At 39.9% G+C, this 17,553-nt stretch overlaps 1 protein-coding gene and 1 pseudogene across 1 annotated transcript in view; both read right to left on the bottom strand.

Moving 5' to 3' along the window:
• Nucleotides 1-3,636, bottom strand: part of LOC110155084 (tumor necrosis factor receptor superfamily, member 21) — a 38,397-nt gene extending 34,761 nt beyond the window's left edge. Inside the window, exon 1 of the mRNA XM_055149269.1 lies at nt 3,553-3,636. Within this exon, the coding sequence (XP_055005244.1) occupies nt 3,553-3,636 (84 nt within the window). The remainder of the gene's footprint in view (nt 1-3,552) is intronic.
• Nucleotides 3,637-5,098: 1,462 nt separating this feature from the next.
• On the bottom strand, nt 5,099-17,553 carry LOC129407645 (tumor necrosis factor receptor superfamily member 21-like; annotated as a pseudogene).

Below are 17,553 nucleotides of genomic sequence, written 5' to 3'. Positions count from 1 at the left end.
CACAGTATAGCATTAGACATATTTATCTTATATTTACCCAATTAAAGGTGGTTTTATTGCTAAAAAAAACATCCATTCTTACAGTGAGTGATGGAGGGGTGCCTCTCCACAGATCTGTCTGTAACTTAGCCTGGTGACGTGATCTCCTTGTCTCCATGGAGAGAGACAAGTTTAATGTTTTACAGCTGAACACCCCAGGTAAAGCAATAACATCTCCATGGAGACAAGTAAGTGGCTTTACTACTAAAACTTCGTAAAAGACTTGTCTCACATTGGTTAACACAATGAAATGATAGTACTGCGTTCTAAGAGGGAAACATACCTCCTCCTCTTCAGACCACAGGAACTACCCCGCCCCTCTCTCTGCCCCCCTACCCCCTGGCCCACCCGGGTACAGCAGCAGTATATGGTAACACAGGGCAACCCGCTGGGCCCCATGTGGAAGTTGGCATTATTAACGGTGTGGATGTTTTATGAGGCAGGCAGATAGTCCACTCTTTTCCTTCATCTTTCTCTCAACAACTCACATCTGACTTCAGAAATGTGGTGAAGAATCCTAACCACAACCTCCCTCATCTGAAGTCTGAGAACCAGTTATTAAGATATGCGCGTCTTAAGTTACGACTCCACAGCACCGATAAGTTCAGATTTTATTGTCCATTTAACAAATTCTAGTTCACAATCTCATTCTACCAAATTCTATTAAACACATATAGTTGCCTTGTTTTAGTCAAAAGAGCTCATTGCAAACTTGGCCCCTGCCGGGTCAATTGAAGCCTATAAAGAGGGTCATCTAATACTGCGTCTGACCACATCTTTATACAGCTCTGTTTACTAGACCTCATTCCAACTAACAACGCTCATTAAACAGATTCTCGTGGCTTCCAATTAATCGACAACAACTGTGCCCACAACTGCTGCATAACGCACATACTAACTTAGTACAAAAACTACAGAACCTAAATGAGTACATCCTGGCCTGATGTGAGTACTAGAGATGTGTTTATGGGATTTCGGAGATTCCAATCATGATCCCTCCTCCGAATCACAGGTCCCCCACCCTAGTCAAAGTTGGCAAGAAGGTTCTGAGTTTAACTTCTGGGTCTCAAGCCTTTTTCCCATCATGCCAAAACATGCACAGCAGGTCAAATCCTCCATCCAGAAGTCTAGACAAAGCCTAGCTCAAGATCTGGAGATGAGTACCCAGGTGTGGCCCTGCTCCTGACAAGCTGCAATTTATAAATCCTTTTCCAATTGGAATATAGACTCATAATAAAGAAATATTTTGTCAGACGCAGAAGATCCAAATGTAACTGTACCTACACCTGCTGATGCACGTAGGTTTATTAAAGTCATTTTTTAGGAGGACTTGGGACCACCACATGACTGAAAACCCATGTAAACCATCACCTGAACTCCAACCTATACCCCAAAACAGTTGTCATGGCGGATATAACTGTATAACCCTATAGATGACCAGACCAACACAATACCATCAATGCATAATAACTGCAAAATAACTCGCATCACAATTTGCTAGTCATCCAGCTAGGTACTCTTATCCTCAGACTCAACCTCTTAAGACTCAGTCATAATTGGAGAAAGCACACCCGGTTTCCCTAGCGTAAAGAATGGGTCAAATTCAGAGGAAACATTTCCCTAATGAGTCCATATGCCCCAGCCTGAAACTTAAAACTAGGTCATAAAAATTGCAGGCTCTTTGTTTGACTGAGACAGAGATTGAAATGGATAAATAACGCATTTATTACAATAGACACCATTAGCAGACGCCCAGTAACTCTCCAGCACATTTTAGTGATTCCCTCTAATTGCTTCTTCCAGATAAACACATAAATTCTTCACATTGTGTGCAGTAAACAGTTACTCCGCGAACATGGAAAGCCCCATTCATCCCCGGCTTTTCACTACTTCCTGCTTGTATGCCAGGTACAGCATGTGTGTGATCCCCTCTTTCCCCCCTTTACTGCCCATGTTACTGCCCATATTTTTAACTGCTCTAGTAAAGGAGTATTACGGCCTTCAAGTCGAGCCAGCCACGCACCTTGGATGGATTAAGAAGCTGTTTAGTTTTATGTACCAGCGGATAAATAGCAGTGTAAAATGGTCCTCTTGGTTGGTTGTGCATGCTGTACATACTATACATTTTCACATAAATGCAGCCACATGGAAATGGGAACGTCCACACAAAAACAGAAGAGGGGAAGAGCAATACAAAGGTTGGGATAAAAACATCTTTTTACAATCTAATTGTTCTATCCAAAACAAGATAAAGGCAGTAGTTATTTTTATGGAAGGAATACAATTATGCAACTATTTTAATGCTTTTTTTTTTTTTTTTTTAATGTCCTACCTCTGCTCTAGACCAGTTTTCCAGATTAGGAATTGTTATGGAAAAACATGCATAATCCCAAAAAGTGAGAGCAAATTGCTCATTATTATTATATATATATATATATATTTTTTTTTTTTACATGAAAATGGTATAGAACAGTATCCAGATGGTCTAATTCATGATTTTCAAAATGTATCTAGATTTTTTATTTGATTCTATTATCAATTTTTTTTTATGGGTTTCACTATTGATTTTGTGAAGATACAAACAAAACACAAACAAAATGAGTCCGAAGTATTCCTCCGGAGTCCAAACTCTCTGGCTTTACTGGCTGTGGGACTGGCTGTGAACCTCTTGATTAGAAAGCCCCAAGCATATCACTGACGATTAGACATGCCTGGATTTCGATTAAAAACTGATTAATTGCCCAGGCCTAGTATTTAATGTAACATATTTAATAGAACCAATCTACCATGACTTTCATTCATTATCGTTCAAGCTGTCGTACTTAGGCTTAATTCATTTTAGGATCCCCCGAGGACCCACTGTGAAACTTTGGAGACTTTTGGAACAGTTATTTTAGTAATTGACAAGTCAGCGATTATTTGTATTGTACATTTAGTAGACTTTTTAAATGCATTTTTTAATCAGATAGTGTAAATATGCTGACTGAAAGTGTATTATTAATGAAAAATGTTAAATTATTTATTCTTTTTTAACATTTGATTTAAAGATGCATTGTGTAACTTTTTGGTTATGTGTCTGTCAAATGCTTGTTTCCATGGATATGTCATTGCTTTGGCTGGAATGTTCCTTAGTATGGCATTAAACAGCTTCAATTTACATTTATTCAATTAGAGGTGGCTTTATAGCTCAAACATACTGAGAACAACAGGCATTCTGACTGTGAGCGGGGTCGCCTCTCCACAGATTTGACCTATAACCTGGTCTGGTCTCCATGAAGATGGAAAGGTTTAAAGCTATACTGTGAAATATTCCAGACATAGCAATAACATCCCAACGGAGACAAGCATTTGAAGGACCCTCCACCAGAGAAGTAGCACAATACACCTTTAATAATGGCACTGGTCTTTGTTATATGCTATATGATCCTACATAAATTGACACTGTGAGCTTGACTCTGTGCATTAAGCCCATAATCTCCCCTCTCTCCTCTCCCGTGTGTAGAGTGGACTCACGCTGCCAGGCAACACAGGGGAGCCCCCGGAGACAGCAGCCAACCCTGCAGTCTGTAAGCACTCACACCAAGCAGTTCCATTCATTTCCTATTGTCTCTATATCTCTTTGTCACTGTGTAAGAGACCCCTGTGACCCGCTACAGTGTCCTGCCAACTCAGCCCCACGACGGCCGCCTCAAACCAGATCATTCCAGTTTACGGTAGACTCAGCGTTCACAGAAGGGCTGAGAGAGTCCCACAGACAGAAATATAAGACTCTGAGGTGGTGGGTCTGATGAGTAATGTAGAGCGAGCAGGTATAAGCCAGTCCCATCCATAAATGATTTAGGTCAACAAGGTGAACTCAACTCAACAAAGTATATTTTATTGTAACTTAATACTTTCAAGTCATGACATTATTATTATCATTATTATTTTTGTATGTATGTATGAATAAGTCACCATATTTGAACCTTTATTTTATTTAGTTAAGCTTTTAAGAATCTCAATGTACAATAAAAAAAAAAAAAAAAAATCTGTTAAGGTGCACTATGTAACTTTTTGTTGGGGTTGGGGGTCCGTCACCTGTTTATATGTCACTGCTCTGCTTGGAATGTTCCACAGTATAATATTAAACAGCTCTACCTTACATGTATTCAGTTGCAAGTGGTTTTATAGCTCAAAAACACCAAGAAAAACAGGGATTCTGATTGTGACTGGGGTTGTCTCTCCACAGATCTGACCTGTAACTTGTTCTGGTTTGGTTTCCATGAAGATAGAAAGCTTTAATACCATACTGTGAAACATTCCAGACAAAGCAATGATATCTTCATGGAGAAAAGCATTTGACGAACTCTCCATTAGAGAACTTACACAATGCACCTTTAACTAGTCACTAAATCTACTAATCAGGAAAAAAAAGCTGATCAGCCAACTTTTCTTATTAGTTGCCGCCTTTCTATCAATTGAAATGTTTCATCTGCGTTCATCTCTATATTGAATCACTCCTGGGCAAATAAAGGACTACACAGTCTCGTGGGTACTTAAAGAAGCATATAACCTTTTGGTTGATTGTCTGTCACCTGCTTGTTTCTATAGATATATCATTGATCTGCCTGGAATGTTCCACAATATGACATTAACCAGATCTACCTTACATTTATTCAAGTACAGGTGGTTTTACAGCCAAAAAAATACCTAGATAAACATTCTGACATTCTCACTATGAGCGGGGTTGCCTCTCCACTGATCTGACCAGTAACTTGGTCTGGTTTGGTGACAATGATGATAGAAAAGTTTAAAACCATACTGTGAAACATTCCAGACAAATCAAAAACATCTCCATGGAGAAATGCATTTGACGGACACTCATGCATCTTTAAGGCTCTACTGTAATAACCACCAAGAGTTGAAAAGGATTACAAGTTTCCAGTGAGTTAACATCACACCCTGATCACATAGGAGGTGTGGGGAGGGGTCCTGGTTATGCAACTGTGGAGTCACACATTATGGACTGGGACAGACTCACTGGTCACATTAACATATGGTTCAGCTGCACTAAAGCAGGTCACCAAAAGGTCATGGTGTGGGTCACGCAGAGAATATCTGGCACAGTCAGGGTTATTCAATAAAAATGTTCTGTACAAGTTTTTGAATTTAAATTTTGTGGATGCAGTTTGTTTATATGTACACCTTTTCACTTTGGCATTAAGCACACAAGAATAAAAAAATTATTTCTAATTTATAATGCAATCCATGTGCAAATGAATCAACTGGATTTACTACTATGACTAGATAAGCCTTTCAACGGCTGTAAGAGGGCTGCAAGAGAGATCACAAATAAACAGAAATATTTCCAAAAAAAAGCAAACTCCTCAGTGGTTAGAGTGCTTGTTCATACTTCCGAAGGTTGGTGGTACAAGCGAGAGCATACTGTTGTCTTTTAGGACCTTACCTTGCCTCCAGTATGTAAATGTACATGTCACATGTAAGTATGTAAGTAAGTTGTTTTTTTTATTTATGTAGTGCTTTTTCACAGACATGCCTGTCTTTGGGGCAGACTGACTGAAGTGCAGCTGCCATGCCAATCGGCACCATCAGCCCCTCTGACGATCACCATCACTCAGGCACACACCACTTTCTTACTAGGCAATGTGGGTGAAGTGCCTTGCCTAAGGACACAATGACAATTTTTGTGACTTGCGCACCACTGTGGCACTTGATTGTTCCAGTGGTCTCCCATCCAAGTACTAACCAGGCCCAGCCTTGCTTAGCTTCTGAGATCTGACGGGATGAGGCTTTGACAAGCAGGTATGTTCATGAACATGCATTGTCTCGACTTAAAGATCCTTTATTACGCAAATTTTACTTGGGAGCTTTAATCCATGTTAGAGTGTTGTTACCTTCTCAAAAACATACCTGAAGCTGTGCTTTGTTTCATTCACTCATGAGTAATCTTTATTATTGTCTATCTACATCCCCAGTGCTCAAAATGCTCTGTTCCACCTTGTGATGTCATGGCGTGGTAATTTCCATGTTAACAGTTACCTTTCACTTTTAGTTCAGTAGAAATAGGCAATTATCCAAACGATTCTAGTGAAGATATATGAAGTACATCCTATATTACCACATGACATCACAAGGTGGAACAGAGCATTTTCAGTTTGAGAGAAGAACTTGAAACAAACAAAAAAAAGTAATAATACCTTGTCCATTAGAGTAGTAGATCCACTTCTCCCTGGTCTTAGTGGGGGGACCGTGGGTTTTCTTGTGGATGGCTTTCTCCATGATGCTGCTGGGGTCTTGCATGGGGCCCTTCTTTAGCACTCGTGAGCTCCTCTTTACACTGCACCCTACAATCACCACCAGCACCAACAACAGCAGCAGAACAATCATCCAAGGCAGGTGTTCATTAATGTCAAAGTGCTCAGTGCTGCTAGGCCTCGGGGACCCTCTGCGAGTGGGACGGTACGAGCCAGAGACCCCCCCAGGCACCTTGTTGATACTTGCTCCGATTTTTACAGTGTCTATGCTCTCCAGAACTTCCATGCTCTTTCTGTTGGGACCAGGGAGAGACTCAGAGTTCTTTTGGCCCAGTTGGTGCTCTAGATGGGGGGATAGAGGAGCCTGGGTGGGGTCCTGGTTTGGGACACTGGAAGTAGAAGTGTGGTCCAAAAGTTGTGCGTTTTGGAGTTGTGCGTTCATGGTTCTCCTCAGTTGGATGTTGGCTGAATGATGGTGGAAACCTGTGGACAATAGAAACATAAGAAGCTTAAATTAAGGCAAGGCTAGGGTGACCAGATTTTCAATATTAAAAACTGGGACACCCCTGGTTTGTGGAATCTGATAATTATAAAATTGTAAAAGAGTGCGTAATTAAGGAAAATTGTTACTGTAGGAGGAGGACAAAGTAAGTACAGAGCAGTGGCCTTATACTGATGACAGTGAAAACAGGAGTTGATGTGCAAAATGGAGACATAAGCGTTTAAAAGATTGCTCAATCATGCACAAATCACTCCAAATACAAGTTTGGGTTAGTAAATGGTGAGAGGAAACAACTATATGCATAACAGGCCTGCTTTAAATCAAGTTAACCTATATATGACCCCAGTGTGAATGAAAGACACATGTTTTCCTGTCACATGTGTCTGAAAATTGTGACAACAGTGAAAGCACTCTGTTGTTTTTGTAACACTAAAATTTACCATTGTTCTGTTCCTAGAGCGTGCACTTTGTACAATACATTCATTGTCTGTAGAATGCCAAGATTCACAAAGCATGTGATGGGAATTGCAGTGGGACTTTTGTGGCAGTTTTGTGGCAGTTACAAACTACAAGCAGATATTTCTGGAAATGGGACAGTTACTATAGGAATAATCAATACAAGTGTGTCATATAAGAATGCACTGATGACATTTTATCTGAGTTGACATTATTGGGATTGCTGTACTGAGTCTGAATATAACTCAACTGTTGCTTTAGCTGGTGCTGGACAGTAATCCCTTTTATCCTACTCTCACACACAGAGATTGACAACTAATCCCAAATTAACATCAATCAGCCGTATAAACTAGCAAAACAACTCTCCCTGATACCTGTAATAATTACCACAATCAAGTAAACAAATACACACTGCTCATTCAGAATATAGTTAGATAGAAGTAAAATAATTGTGAAATAGCAGTTTGAAATAGTGTCCCACATGACCCACATAGCAAATATCAACACTGGAAACATATATTGATTTGGTATTTGTTGCTGTTGCTGGAATAAAAGGCAGAAAATCCAAATATATATATATATATATATATATATATATATATATATATATATACTCTACAAAATTGAGTTTCGAGCTTTAAAACCATGTTATAATATTGTTATCTCCTAAAAAAAACATACCTGAAGTTGTGTTTTGTTTTATCCACACATGTCTGAGTAATCCTGATTTATTAGTCTGTCTTTCCAAAGCTCAGACTGTTTAGTTCCAGCTTGTGATGTCATGAAGCAGTAGTTTTCAATTTAACAGCTACCACTAATTTTTTGTTCAGTAAAGAATGGCAATTCCAGGGGTGATTGTAGTGAAGGTATGGAGTTTAAAAACATAGTGAAGCATTTCCTTCCAGAAAATATTGTACTATGGGCCCTTTAAGACTGCACATGGACAGTTCAGATATTACACTGAACACAAAACTTAAGTGCAAAGTCTATTTGAAGTCTGAAAATGTTTAGTTAAAAGTGATGGATTCACAATAGCAATGACAGCAATAATATCACTTGGAATATGTTAAAACCACTTTATAACTGTTAAAGAGAGAGAACAACACTAAAAACAACAGCTATTTGACAGTTTCATTTCTCTATTCAAATAACACTGCTTGGACTCCACACCAGTTGTCTGCCTTACAACATTAATTGGGACATATTACAATCTGTCTTTAATGCAGTGTCCATACAGTATCTAATCTCATATTATATATAAAATAAGGGCTGTATGTGTCTATCTTCAACTGAAAAGGACATATAGTTAAATGTTTATTTAATCATGCTGGACTATGTTGATTAGAGCAGATTCCTCATTTGGTTGTCCTGTTGCTAGGGTAGGTGATGTAATGCAGTCTCTTTACATTGAACAAAACGCTTTCAGGCAGGTCATGGTAAATAATGCTAGTCTCTATAGCTCTGTTTTTGTGCTGGTAAGTGGTTAAATAATGCAGTAAACTACCAGTTATAACCCCACCATGTGTCTACTCCAATTTTTAAACAATGGCTTACCCAGACGAGCCATCAGTTCTAATGTTAACAGGGCTATAAGGATATTGTTCTGAGAAATGAAAGGATATTGGACAAAATAACTCCATCCTATGACAGTGGAGGGAGATGAATGGCTCAATATACAGGGACAGAAATAGCAATAGCTCTGCTCCAGTGGCTTTTAGTTTCCATAGGGACACACAGGCTTTCTTTAAACAAACCCTAACCAGAGCTATATATGGTCATTGTTGTGGTATTGTTTTGACATTAACTTATTTATGAATTTTCTGCTTGGGGTTGCAAAAGTGCTTAATAAAAGTTTGTTTATTTTTGTAAAAGAGTACATTTAGTGTTTTTTTCTATTTTTAGATAGATATACTTACTTTCTCCTAATGTGATTTGAAAAACAGGTGCTCCGGCTTTAAGTGAATAAATGAATTTGTATAATTAAAGATCACCCACCTCTGTTTCCATGTTCTGCTATAGATTTGTGAGAGGAGGTGGTCCTATAGGCTTGGATATGACCAGACGGTTCTGAAGGAAGAGAAGAGGAGCTGGGGGAGTCCTGCTCTGGTCCAGGGGCAGAGGCTGTGGTTTTGTTGGGTGGGGGTGTGGGATGTGTGTGGGGTGCACGTGTGGTTGTGGAGGATGCCCCAGTGGAAGTATGTGCAGAGGGCAGTCCACAGACATTATCAGTCTCTCTGGTCCCAGGTACGAGCAGCACGAGCCCCTGAGATGGACAGTCCTGGTGAGTCCTGCATTTTGCTGAGCTGGACTCCACATCAGAGAAAGTGCCTTTGCTGCAGGCTTTACACAGCACGTCCTCTGTGTCAGTGCCCCTCTTCTTCACTCTGGTCCCAGGGGGGCAGAGGGAGTGGGGTGTGCACCTGCCCTGTGACATGAAAGCCCCAGCGGGACAGGTGCAGACGCGGTCCTGGGTGGCTGTACAGGGCATCTTCTCCACTAGGCTGTGTGGACAGGGCTCTCTGCAGCGGTGGCACTGTTGTACCCCATTCTCCCCACGGGTGTAGGTTTCCTGTGGGCAGGGGGCGCACTCTCGCGCTCAGTGTTGGTGGAGCAGTGGGCTGACACATAGGTCCCGGCTGGGCACTTGTCACAGGCCAGCTGGGCTCCCGAGGAGGCGTCTGTGTGCTGGTACTTACGAGAGGACAGGACAGGGGGGTCTTCAGGGGGGCCCAAGACCCGCGCTGACACCACCGCTGAGCACAGGAGCTGCAATGACAAAGACAAGAACGCTTGAACAAGACACTCAAAAGTAAACTATTCCAAACAGGAAATTAATGTTTTAATTAAATAAAAATATTTTTCTGGCATGCTTCCCACATCTCGAATGCAGTTATTCCCACAAGGATTCACCAAGTCCTCTCCCTCAGATTACTGAGTTACACAATAAAGAAGATCCAAATGGAAAATCCCCCAACATTAGTTTTGCTAATATGTGCTCATTTAAAACAGCCCAGAGGAGTGTGATGGGCAATGGCAGTCGTTCAGTGTATTTAACTAGCCCAACCATCACCGATTTTGTCAATCATCTTGCCCATGAGCACAAAGGCATTATGTGGTAGGACCTAAGTAACATGGGAAAATTAGGAAACATCTCTATAGAAACATAGCCACTCCCAGCCAGCTGCAATAGTTACCAGTAACCTTTAGGCTTCAGTAAGAAAACATGACTAAAAATATCCGAGTGTGACTAAAGTGGAATGAGCACATGGATACCTCAGGCTGCTGTTAACACGTCTATAAAGCAACTCAGATAGTGACTCAGGGACGACCCCCAGTGAAGAGTGGGGCCTTCCCTGTCACCGATTCTAGGAATCTGCTCATAGTCTGGGGGAACTGTAAGTCTTTAAACACAAATGAGTCATATGATGTGGAGGAGTACCAGACCGATCAGAACATTACAGCAAAGAATGTACAAGTATACTGTGTAAAGACTGTGAGGAAAAAGTTCAAAAAAGGGGTGGCGAACAGGGGGCAATGGAGAGGCTGAGGCGGCTGTTAGTTCTGCTGATGAGAAAAAGGCAAAGGAAGGTTTAGTCAGCCGATGATGAAGTTAGGAACAATTTACAAACATTTGGGCCTATTATCTTGTTTCACATATGAATTATAACCATCTCAAAACCAAATAGCATTCATTGTAAAACACTGGAACAACTAAGCACTATTCAAACAACTGGACAATAAAGCGGAAGTGACCATATATTTTTCTACCAATAAATTAACAGTGTTTACTCGGCCTCTGCTCTATTCTAAATTCAATATTGTGTCTTTGTTTGTATTCCCAGAACTTCATCCATAAACATTTGAGCATGTGGTGCGGATCTGTTCTACGTCACTCAAATAAAAGTTTCATTCATATGCGCAGAATGACACAGAGCTGTGAATAGGGGCTTTGTGTCAACTACAATTGGACCATCGTCTGGCAGTTTCAACAGTATAAACAGTTATGATTCTTTGGGTACTTAGGAGTCTCGTGCAGTTCAGCTAACAGGTGAATAATCCTTGTCTGGTCATAGTTTAGTTCCTTATTTAGTCTGTGTAATGTTCTGGATTAGGCCCAGTTTAATGATTAGTGCAGATTTGGCCATGTACCCAGGTTGAGTCCAGTCTTCATCCAGAAAATGTTCTAAATAGGCTACTTCCCTGAGCCATTTACTCATGAGTTTGGACTTCTATATATGGATACAGTTTAGGCCAAAATCTAAGACTAGAATATTACAAATGGCATTAAACAGCTCTTACATTTATTCAATTACAGGTGGTTTTACTGCTCAAAAATACCTAGTAAAACAGGCATTCTGACTGTGAGTGGGGTTGCCTCACCACAGATCTGACCTGTAACTTGGTGTGGTTTGAGTTCCATAAAAATAGAAAAGTTTAATGCCATACAGTGAAACTTTCCAGACAAAGCAATAACATCTCCGTGAATAAAAGCATTTGATGGACCCTCCACCAGAAAAGTTAAGCAATTCTCCTTTAATTAATTCTATTTTTAACAAAATGTGTCTTTCTATAAACCCGATTGTCATCCCAAGCATTTATCATTGCAATCCAGGCCTCTAGTGTGATATTATAAGCTGTATATGTGAGATGATAATGTCCCTGATCTGCTTTTACCTTAGAGTCTATACTTACCTGAGAAAGACCCAGTCTGTCTGCTGCTAATGCTTCAGCTTCTGTGAAACTATAACAAAGCTAATTACCACTGCAGCAGATGCTCAGCTTTTGTATGAATTTCTGTTATACCAGTGCAGAAGATTTATTCATGCATCATTTCAAAGTATTCTCTTACACAAGGACAAATTGTGCATCTCAGCCCACTTCTCCATAAACACAAACACACAACCACCCATCTCCCTCATTACAGCGATCACTTTCTTGCATTAAGTCTCAGAATCACCATGGCGCTTATGGAAGTACTCAGACTGATCAGAGGAGCCCAAATCGATGCAGCGCCCTCTGTGCCAGCTCAGCTCTCTATGCCAAGTCATGCTGTGCCTGCTGCCCCCAGAGAATTACATGGGCTTTTAGTAGAGGACCAGAGCTGCTTGGCAAAGATGTGAGCCAATAAAAGATGTGTGAGCCACTGTTTATCATGCAGACATCTACAGTAACTCTCAAAAAATAAATGTGGATTTCAAAGTACAATCATTAATAGATTAAATTAAGCAACAGCAAAACTTACTTACTAAATGTTTAAATCAAGATTATTACTGCATGTGTAAAACAGGACTAGTCTTGCGCTAAACAATTTCTGTGATCAATTATTAAATTAGCTCTTATTGCAGGGGTACATTTTCCAGTGAATGTGTCACCATGTTTAAACCTGGCTAGTTTTGTGTATTACATTACTCATTGGGTTGTGAAATTCAGAAGAAATGCTGTTCCAAATGGCTGCTGCAGCCAGTAAAACAAAGCCAATAGTGCTGTTTGAGTCTGGATCTGCAGCACTTAGGAAATTGGGTATCGATGCAAAAGAGTGACACAGTCCCATTCCTCTCTGTGGTCTTTCTATTTGGAAGTATATCTATGTTTATCTCTAAAATATATCTTCATATTATCTCTAAGTAGTGGATGAAGTACTCAGTTTTGTTACTCAAGTGCAGATACACAGGTAATAAATGACTTAAGTAAAAGTATCATAAGGAAAAAATCTATGTAAGTAAAAGTATTTAAGTACCCGTTTAAAAAGTATTTTCATGTAGTGATAAAAAATTATACATATTTTGGTCAGCAGTAGCAATACAAATAAATTTCTTAATTTTCTTATGAATTTTGTGTATTTATTTTTGTTTGCTCAAAGCTGAAGCTTGAACTCGAAACCTTTAATCAGGAAGTTACTACAAACATGTTAAAAATAACCCCTAAATTAATGTGAAAAGTACTTTATACTTTTCAGTCCAGTTAAAAAATGTAGTAGTGGAGTAGAAAATGCAGATGCTTTCTCTTAAATGTAGTGAAGTACAGTAAAGGTAAAAAGTATCTACTACAGATGTAACAATATTCAAACCTCTTGGTGCGATATTATCACGATAAGATCTCACAGTACAGTACAATATTTATTATGATATTTTGGACTGGCAAATATAATTCTAGATAGAACACTTTTTTGCTTTTAAAAAAATACTTTGACAACATTTTGGTGCAAATTATTATTGTCAGAATCCCAAGAATTCAAGTAAAAAACACAACTCTTCATGTTGTTTGTGCTGAAATGAATCATGGGAAATGCAGTTCCCTATGTTTATTAGCTGTTCCTACTGAAGAACAATGTATTTAAGCAAAGAAACTTATAATTTGATATACTGTGACAGCTCTCGATATAATTGTGAGACTGCTGACGATACAATATTATGATATTTTAGTTATTGTTACATCCCTAGTATCTACTGTAAAATGTACTTAAGTAAAGTACAGATACCTAAAAAACAAAGTACTTTACAACTTGTACTTCATTAAGGTATCAAAAAAAAAAAAAAAAAAAATTGATTCTATAATATCAGTTTACGTTGGCCACATTTGTGTAATACAGTTGAACTTTAATCTAGTAAAAGAAGAACAGGTGGATTAGGCTTTATATTCAATTGTACATAGTTCCTTTAGTCTTGTAAAGTACCCTCATGCTGTGAATGTTAGAGAAAATAACCTCATAAAACATTTAAGGTCAACACTATCGAGCGAAATTACAAAACTGCTTTGATTAAAGCACTAAAACACAGGCAGTATCATTAGTACATGTTGGTTAAACTTGATATAAAGTGCTAATGAGCAGTTTTCTTATTCTACACCCATCAATAAAGTTTGAATGGTAAAATGGCCAAAATTAAATAAAAGGGCATGAATAGAAATTGTTAGTGCATAGAATGTAGTGGTGTATTTGTTTGTACTTTTCTACTACCCATAATCCAGTGCGACTCCAGATGTTTTCCATTAACTCATTACACAGACATACCTGCTTTAGACCATGACACAGTGCTTTTATATGGACCTTTATGGAGATTTGGCCAAAGAAATTCAATTGTGAGGTCATGCGCTGCTCCTGGGTCTGGTGTGGAGTAGGCTATCTGATGTCAATGTTCCTCACTGCAGTATCAAAGGACAATATTGTTTGTTGTTTACATCAGCCAGACCACCGCACAGTGACCCCACCCAAGTCAATAATAAAACAGGCCCTCCAGCAGTGAGACAGCACTATATGAGCAGACAGTAACTCTAGCTCACCAAAAAGCCAAATGGAAACTGATACTGGGTAACAAGAGGCTAACTTTAACCACTCTTTGTGTACTAGGAGATGGTGCTGACTATAGATAAATATTGCCTTGTTTTTTGGGATATTACATTATTATATCAATACAGAGAAAGATACAAATTGAACCATAACAAAAAAAATAAAGTGTATGTAATACCACAAGTCACCACAAGGTAATTGCCATGGCAAATATGTTAATTTTTGTAGTCAAAGAGAATATAATATCTGTCTACCTATATTAAAATTAAGATTTAAGAACCCGATTTCTATTTCCAAATTTTTTGCAAAAATATGCTGTGTGCGTCTAATTACAAAGCAATTCACTGTCTAATGTTCAGGAACTGCATATAATCATGCTAGTTGTTGTTAACTGTACCATCATTGCAAAAGTCTGGTCTGGTCTTTGAGAGTTGTGAAAAGTACTTATAAACTCAATGCGGTGAATAACAGGGGCCTCAGACTGCATAAGATAAGTGAGGAATAATCTTGGACCACTGCAAACTGTTGCACCCTAACATTAGGACATATGTGCGCTACTGTAAAAGTCTATGGGTATGTATATATAGTATTATTGTACTAGAGGGAGAGAGGGACTAGAGAGGGCTTTGCTTTGGAGCCTACAGCAGCAGTAAACATCATGTGGACAGATGACTGGCATGCCTTCATACACACGGCTCAGACCACAGACCCGTCCACACGAGGAAGTGAGAGTCAGACTTACCATCTGAGGCATATGCCTGTGGTGAGGACAAAACAGCTCAATAATATAGTTTAAGGGTGGAATATTTCAAGTTTTGCTCTGCTTGTCTCCATAGAGATGTTTTTGTGTGGAATGTTCCACAGCTTGGCATTGAACTTATCTTGCATTTATTCAGTACAAACAGGTGTTTTTATGTTTATGTTGAATAAAATACCTTAAAAAACACAAATTCCTCCTGTGAGAGAGGTCACCATTACACAGATGTGCCCTGTAACTTGAACTGTTAGCCCATGAAGCTAGATCAGTTTAATACCATATCTGTAACATCCAGGCAATGTAATTTCATGCCCATGGAGACAAGCAGGTGGTGAAGCCTCCAATAAATAAATCAGCTGATGCACAAGATATTTCTTACAACTCATACTTTATGTCTGTATACAAGGAGACTAGAGCAATACTACTTTTGGGCTTTTTACTAGAATTTATGGCAGTCTCCTTTAATAATTTAAGGCCAAGGTTAAGATACAAGGTCCAATCTTTGAAACTAGATCTAGTAGTACTAGTAGATCAATTCAACATGAACTCTAAACATTTGTTGTTAATCTAAATGCAGCTAGTGTATGAGTTCATTAACAGTTAAATATTCTTAAAAGAGTTTATACTGAGGTCTATATGCAACCAGAGCTGACTCATTAGATTTCTCCACTGGCGTTTCCAGGCCAGTCTTTAAGCAGAACCTGTCCCCTCTGGCCCTGAACAAGAGCCCTGCTGTCCGAGCCCCTCTCTTACATAACGAGGTGTGTTCTGCTGCGGGCTGAGCGCTTTGGGTCGTGGGCGGGGTCAGTGTCTGTGTGTGGCACTAACAAACCGCCTTTAATTACTCTCCAATTAAACCAGGGGCCCACCATAAACTCAGCTCTGAGCCAGAGGATTAGTGTACACATGTGGGGTTTGCAAAAAAGCACCTCCCCACACTTCCTCCTCTCTCACACACACATACAATCACACAGACACACACACAAACACACAGACACATGCACACACAAACACACACGCGCACTTGCAAACACACAGACACATGCACCCACACACACTCATAACGTATGTTTAGGGGCAAGCACCTGTTGTACCTCTGTGCTGACAACAATCAGATCTAGTGAAGAGTGTACAAAGAGTTTAGTAGTAGGGATGAACTTCCTTACAAATCTACTTTGTTTTTCTTGTAGTGGAATTTAAGTTTACAAGTCTCATTTACAAGCAGGCAAAAGACTTGAGGTCATGGACTTTAAAACAAAAGTAAGTGTTTACATTGCACCAGATCAGAATTGACTTTTTGAGTGATAAGACTGATAAAGGAGATGTCAATGTCAATAACAGCACATATGCATTATCCCTGAGAATGGACCAACTCATATTCTATGACGTACACAAGATTTGCACCAACATTTTTAAAGCTGGGTGTAAACTACAGTATCTCAGTGGGCCTGCACTTTGTTCTCTTTATGAAAAATGAACATTACAGAGTACAAAGTGGGGCCCCTTTCTTGCTTGGGGCTCTGAGTAAATGAGTAATAACCTTGCAATAACATGGGGGGTGGTGTTAGAAGGAACAGGTGAAAAGGGTCTCTTACCAATAGTCTCATCAAAGAAATGTTAGAAATTTAGGCTCTTTTCAGAATTGGTTTAAAACTTTTTGGTCAAATTGTTGGCCTATATATTGTACTTACACCTCAACATTCTTCTGAATCATCAAAGTGAGTGGGATACATCTATGACAGGGGATGGAGAGTGGAGGATGACAATAATAACAGTCTAAATTTACAGTGGGCTGTGGATATGAGCCCCCAGTGCAAAATGCAGCTAAATCCAATAACAGTCTAGACAGTGGGCTGGATTGTGAACTGGCTGGTAGCATACAGGCTAAGAAAGAGATGGTTTGGGCCATTTGATAAGGCGACTGCCCATCTCGAGATTGTGAATGAAAAACACGCACTGCGCCTTTATCCGGACCGGGAAGATGCTGGAATGGCCCTGGTGCGCTCTGGTGTGCCGGTGTTTCCAGACTGAGTGACCGGGCTGCTGTACTCACCACTGCGGACACACACGCCGCTGCCATGCTTCTCTCTGTCACCTCCAGCCCGGTACAGAGGTCTGATCAAACCCGGCTCATCCCGGTCCTCCCGCAGATCTCACTGGAGGACAGAGTCGATGTTGTACCCCGCGGTCCACGGCTGTCCTTGTGCGGTGTGTGAGGGCGGGCGCACGGGCGGTAGAGGTGGTGGGTAGTCCGGGAGAG

This window comes from Boleophthalmus pectinirostris, unplaced genomic scaffold (genome assembly GCF_026225935.1).
Source record: "Boleophthalmus pectinirostris isolate CB_2022bp ecotype Guang Dong unplaced genomic scaffold, ASM2622593v1 HiC_scaffold_13, whole genome shotgun sequence".
Classification (NCBI taxonomy): Eukaryota; Metazoa; Chordata; class Actinopteri; order Gobiiformes; family Gobiidae; genus Boleophthalmus; species Boleophthalmus pectinirostris.
This window is presented reverse-complemented; position numbering and strand designations above follow the sequence as displayed.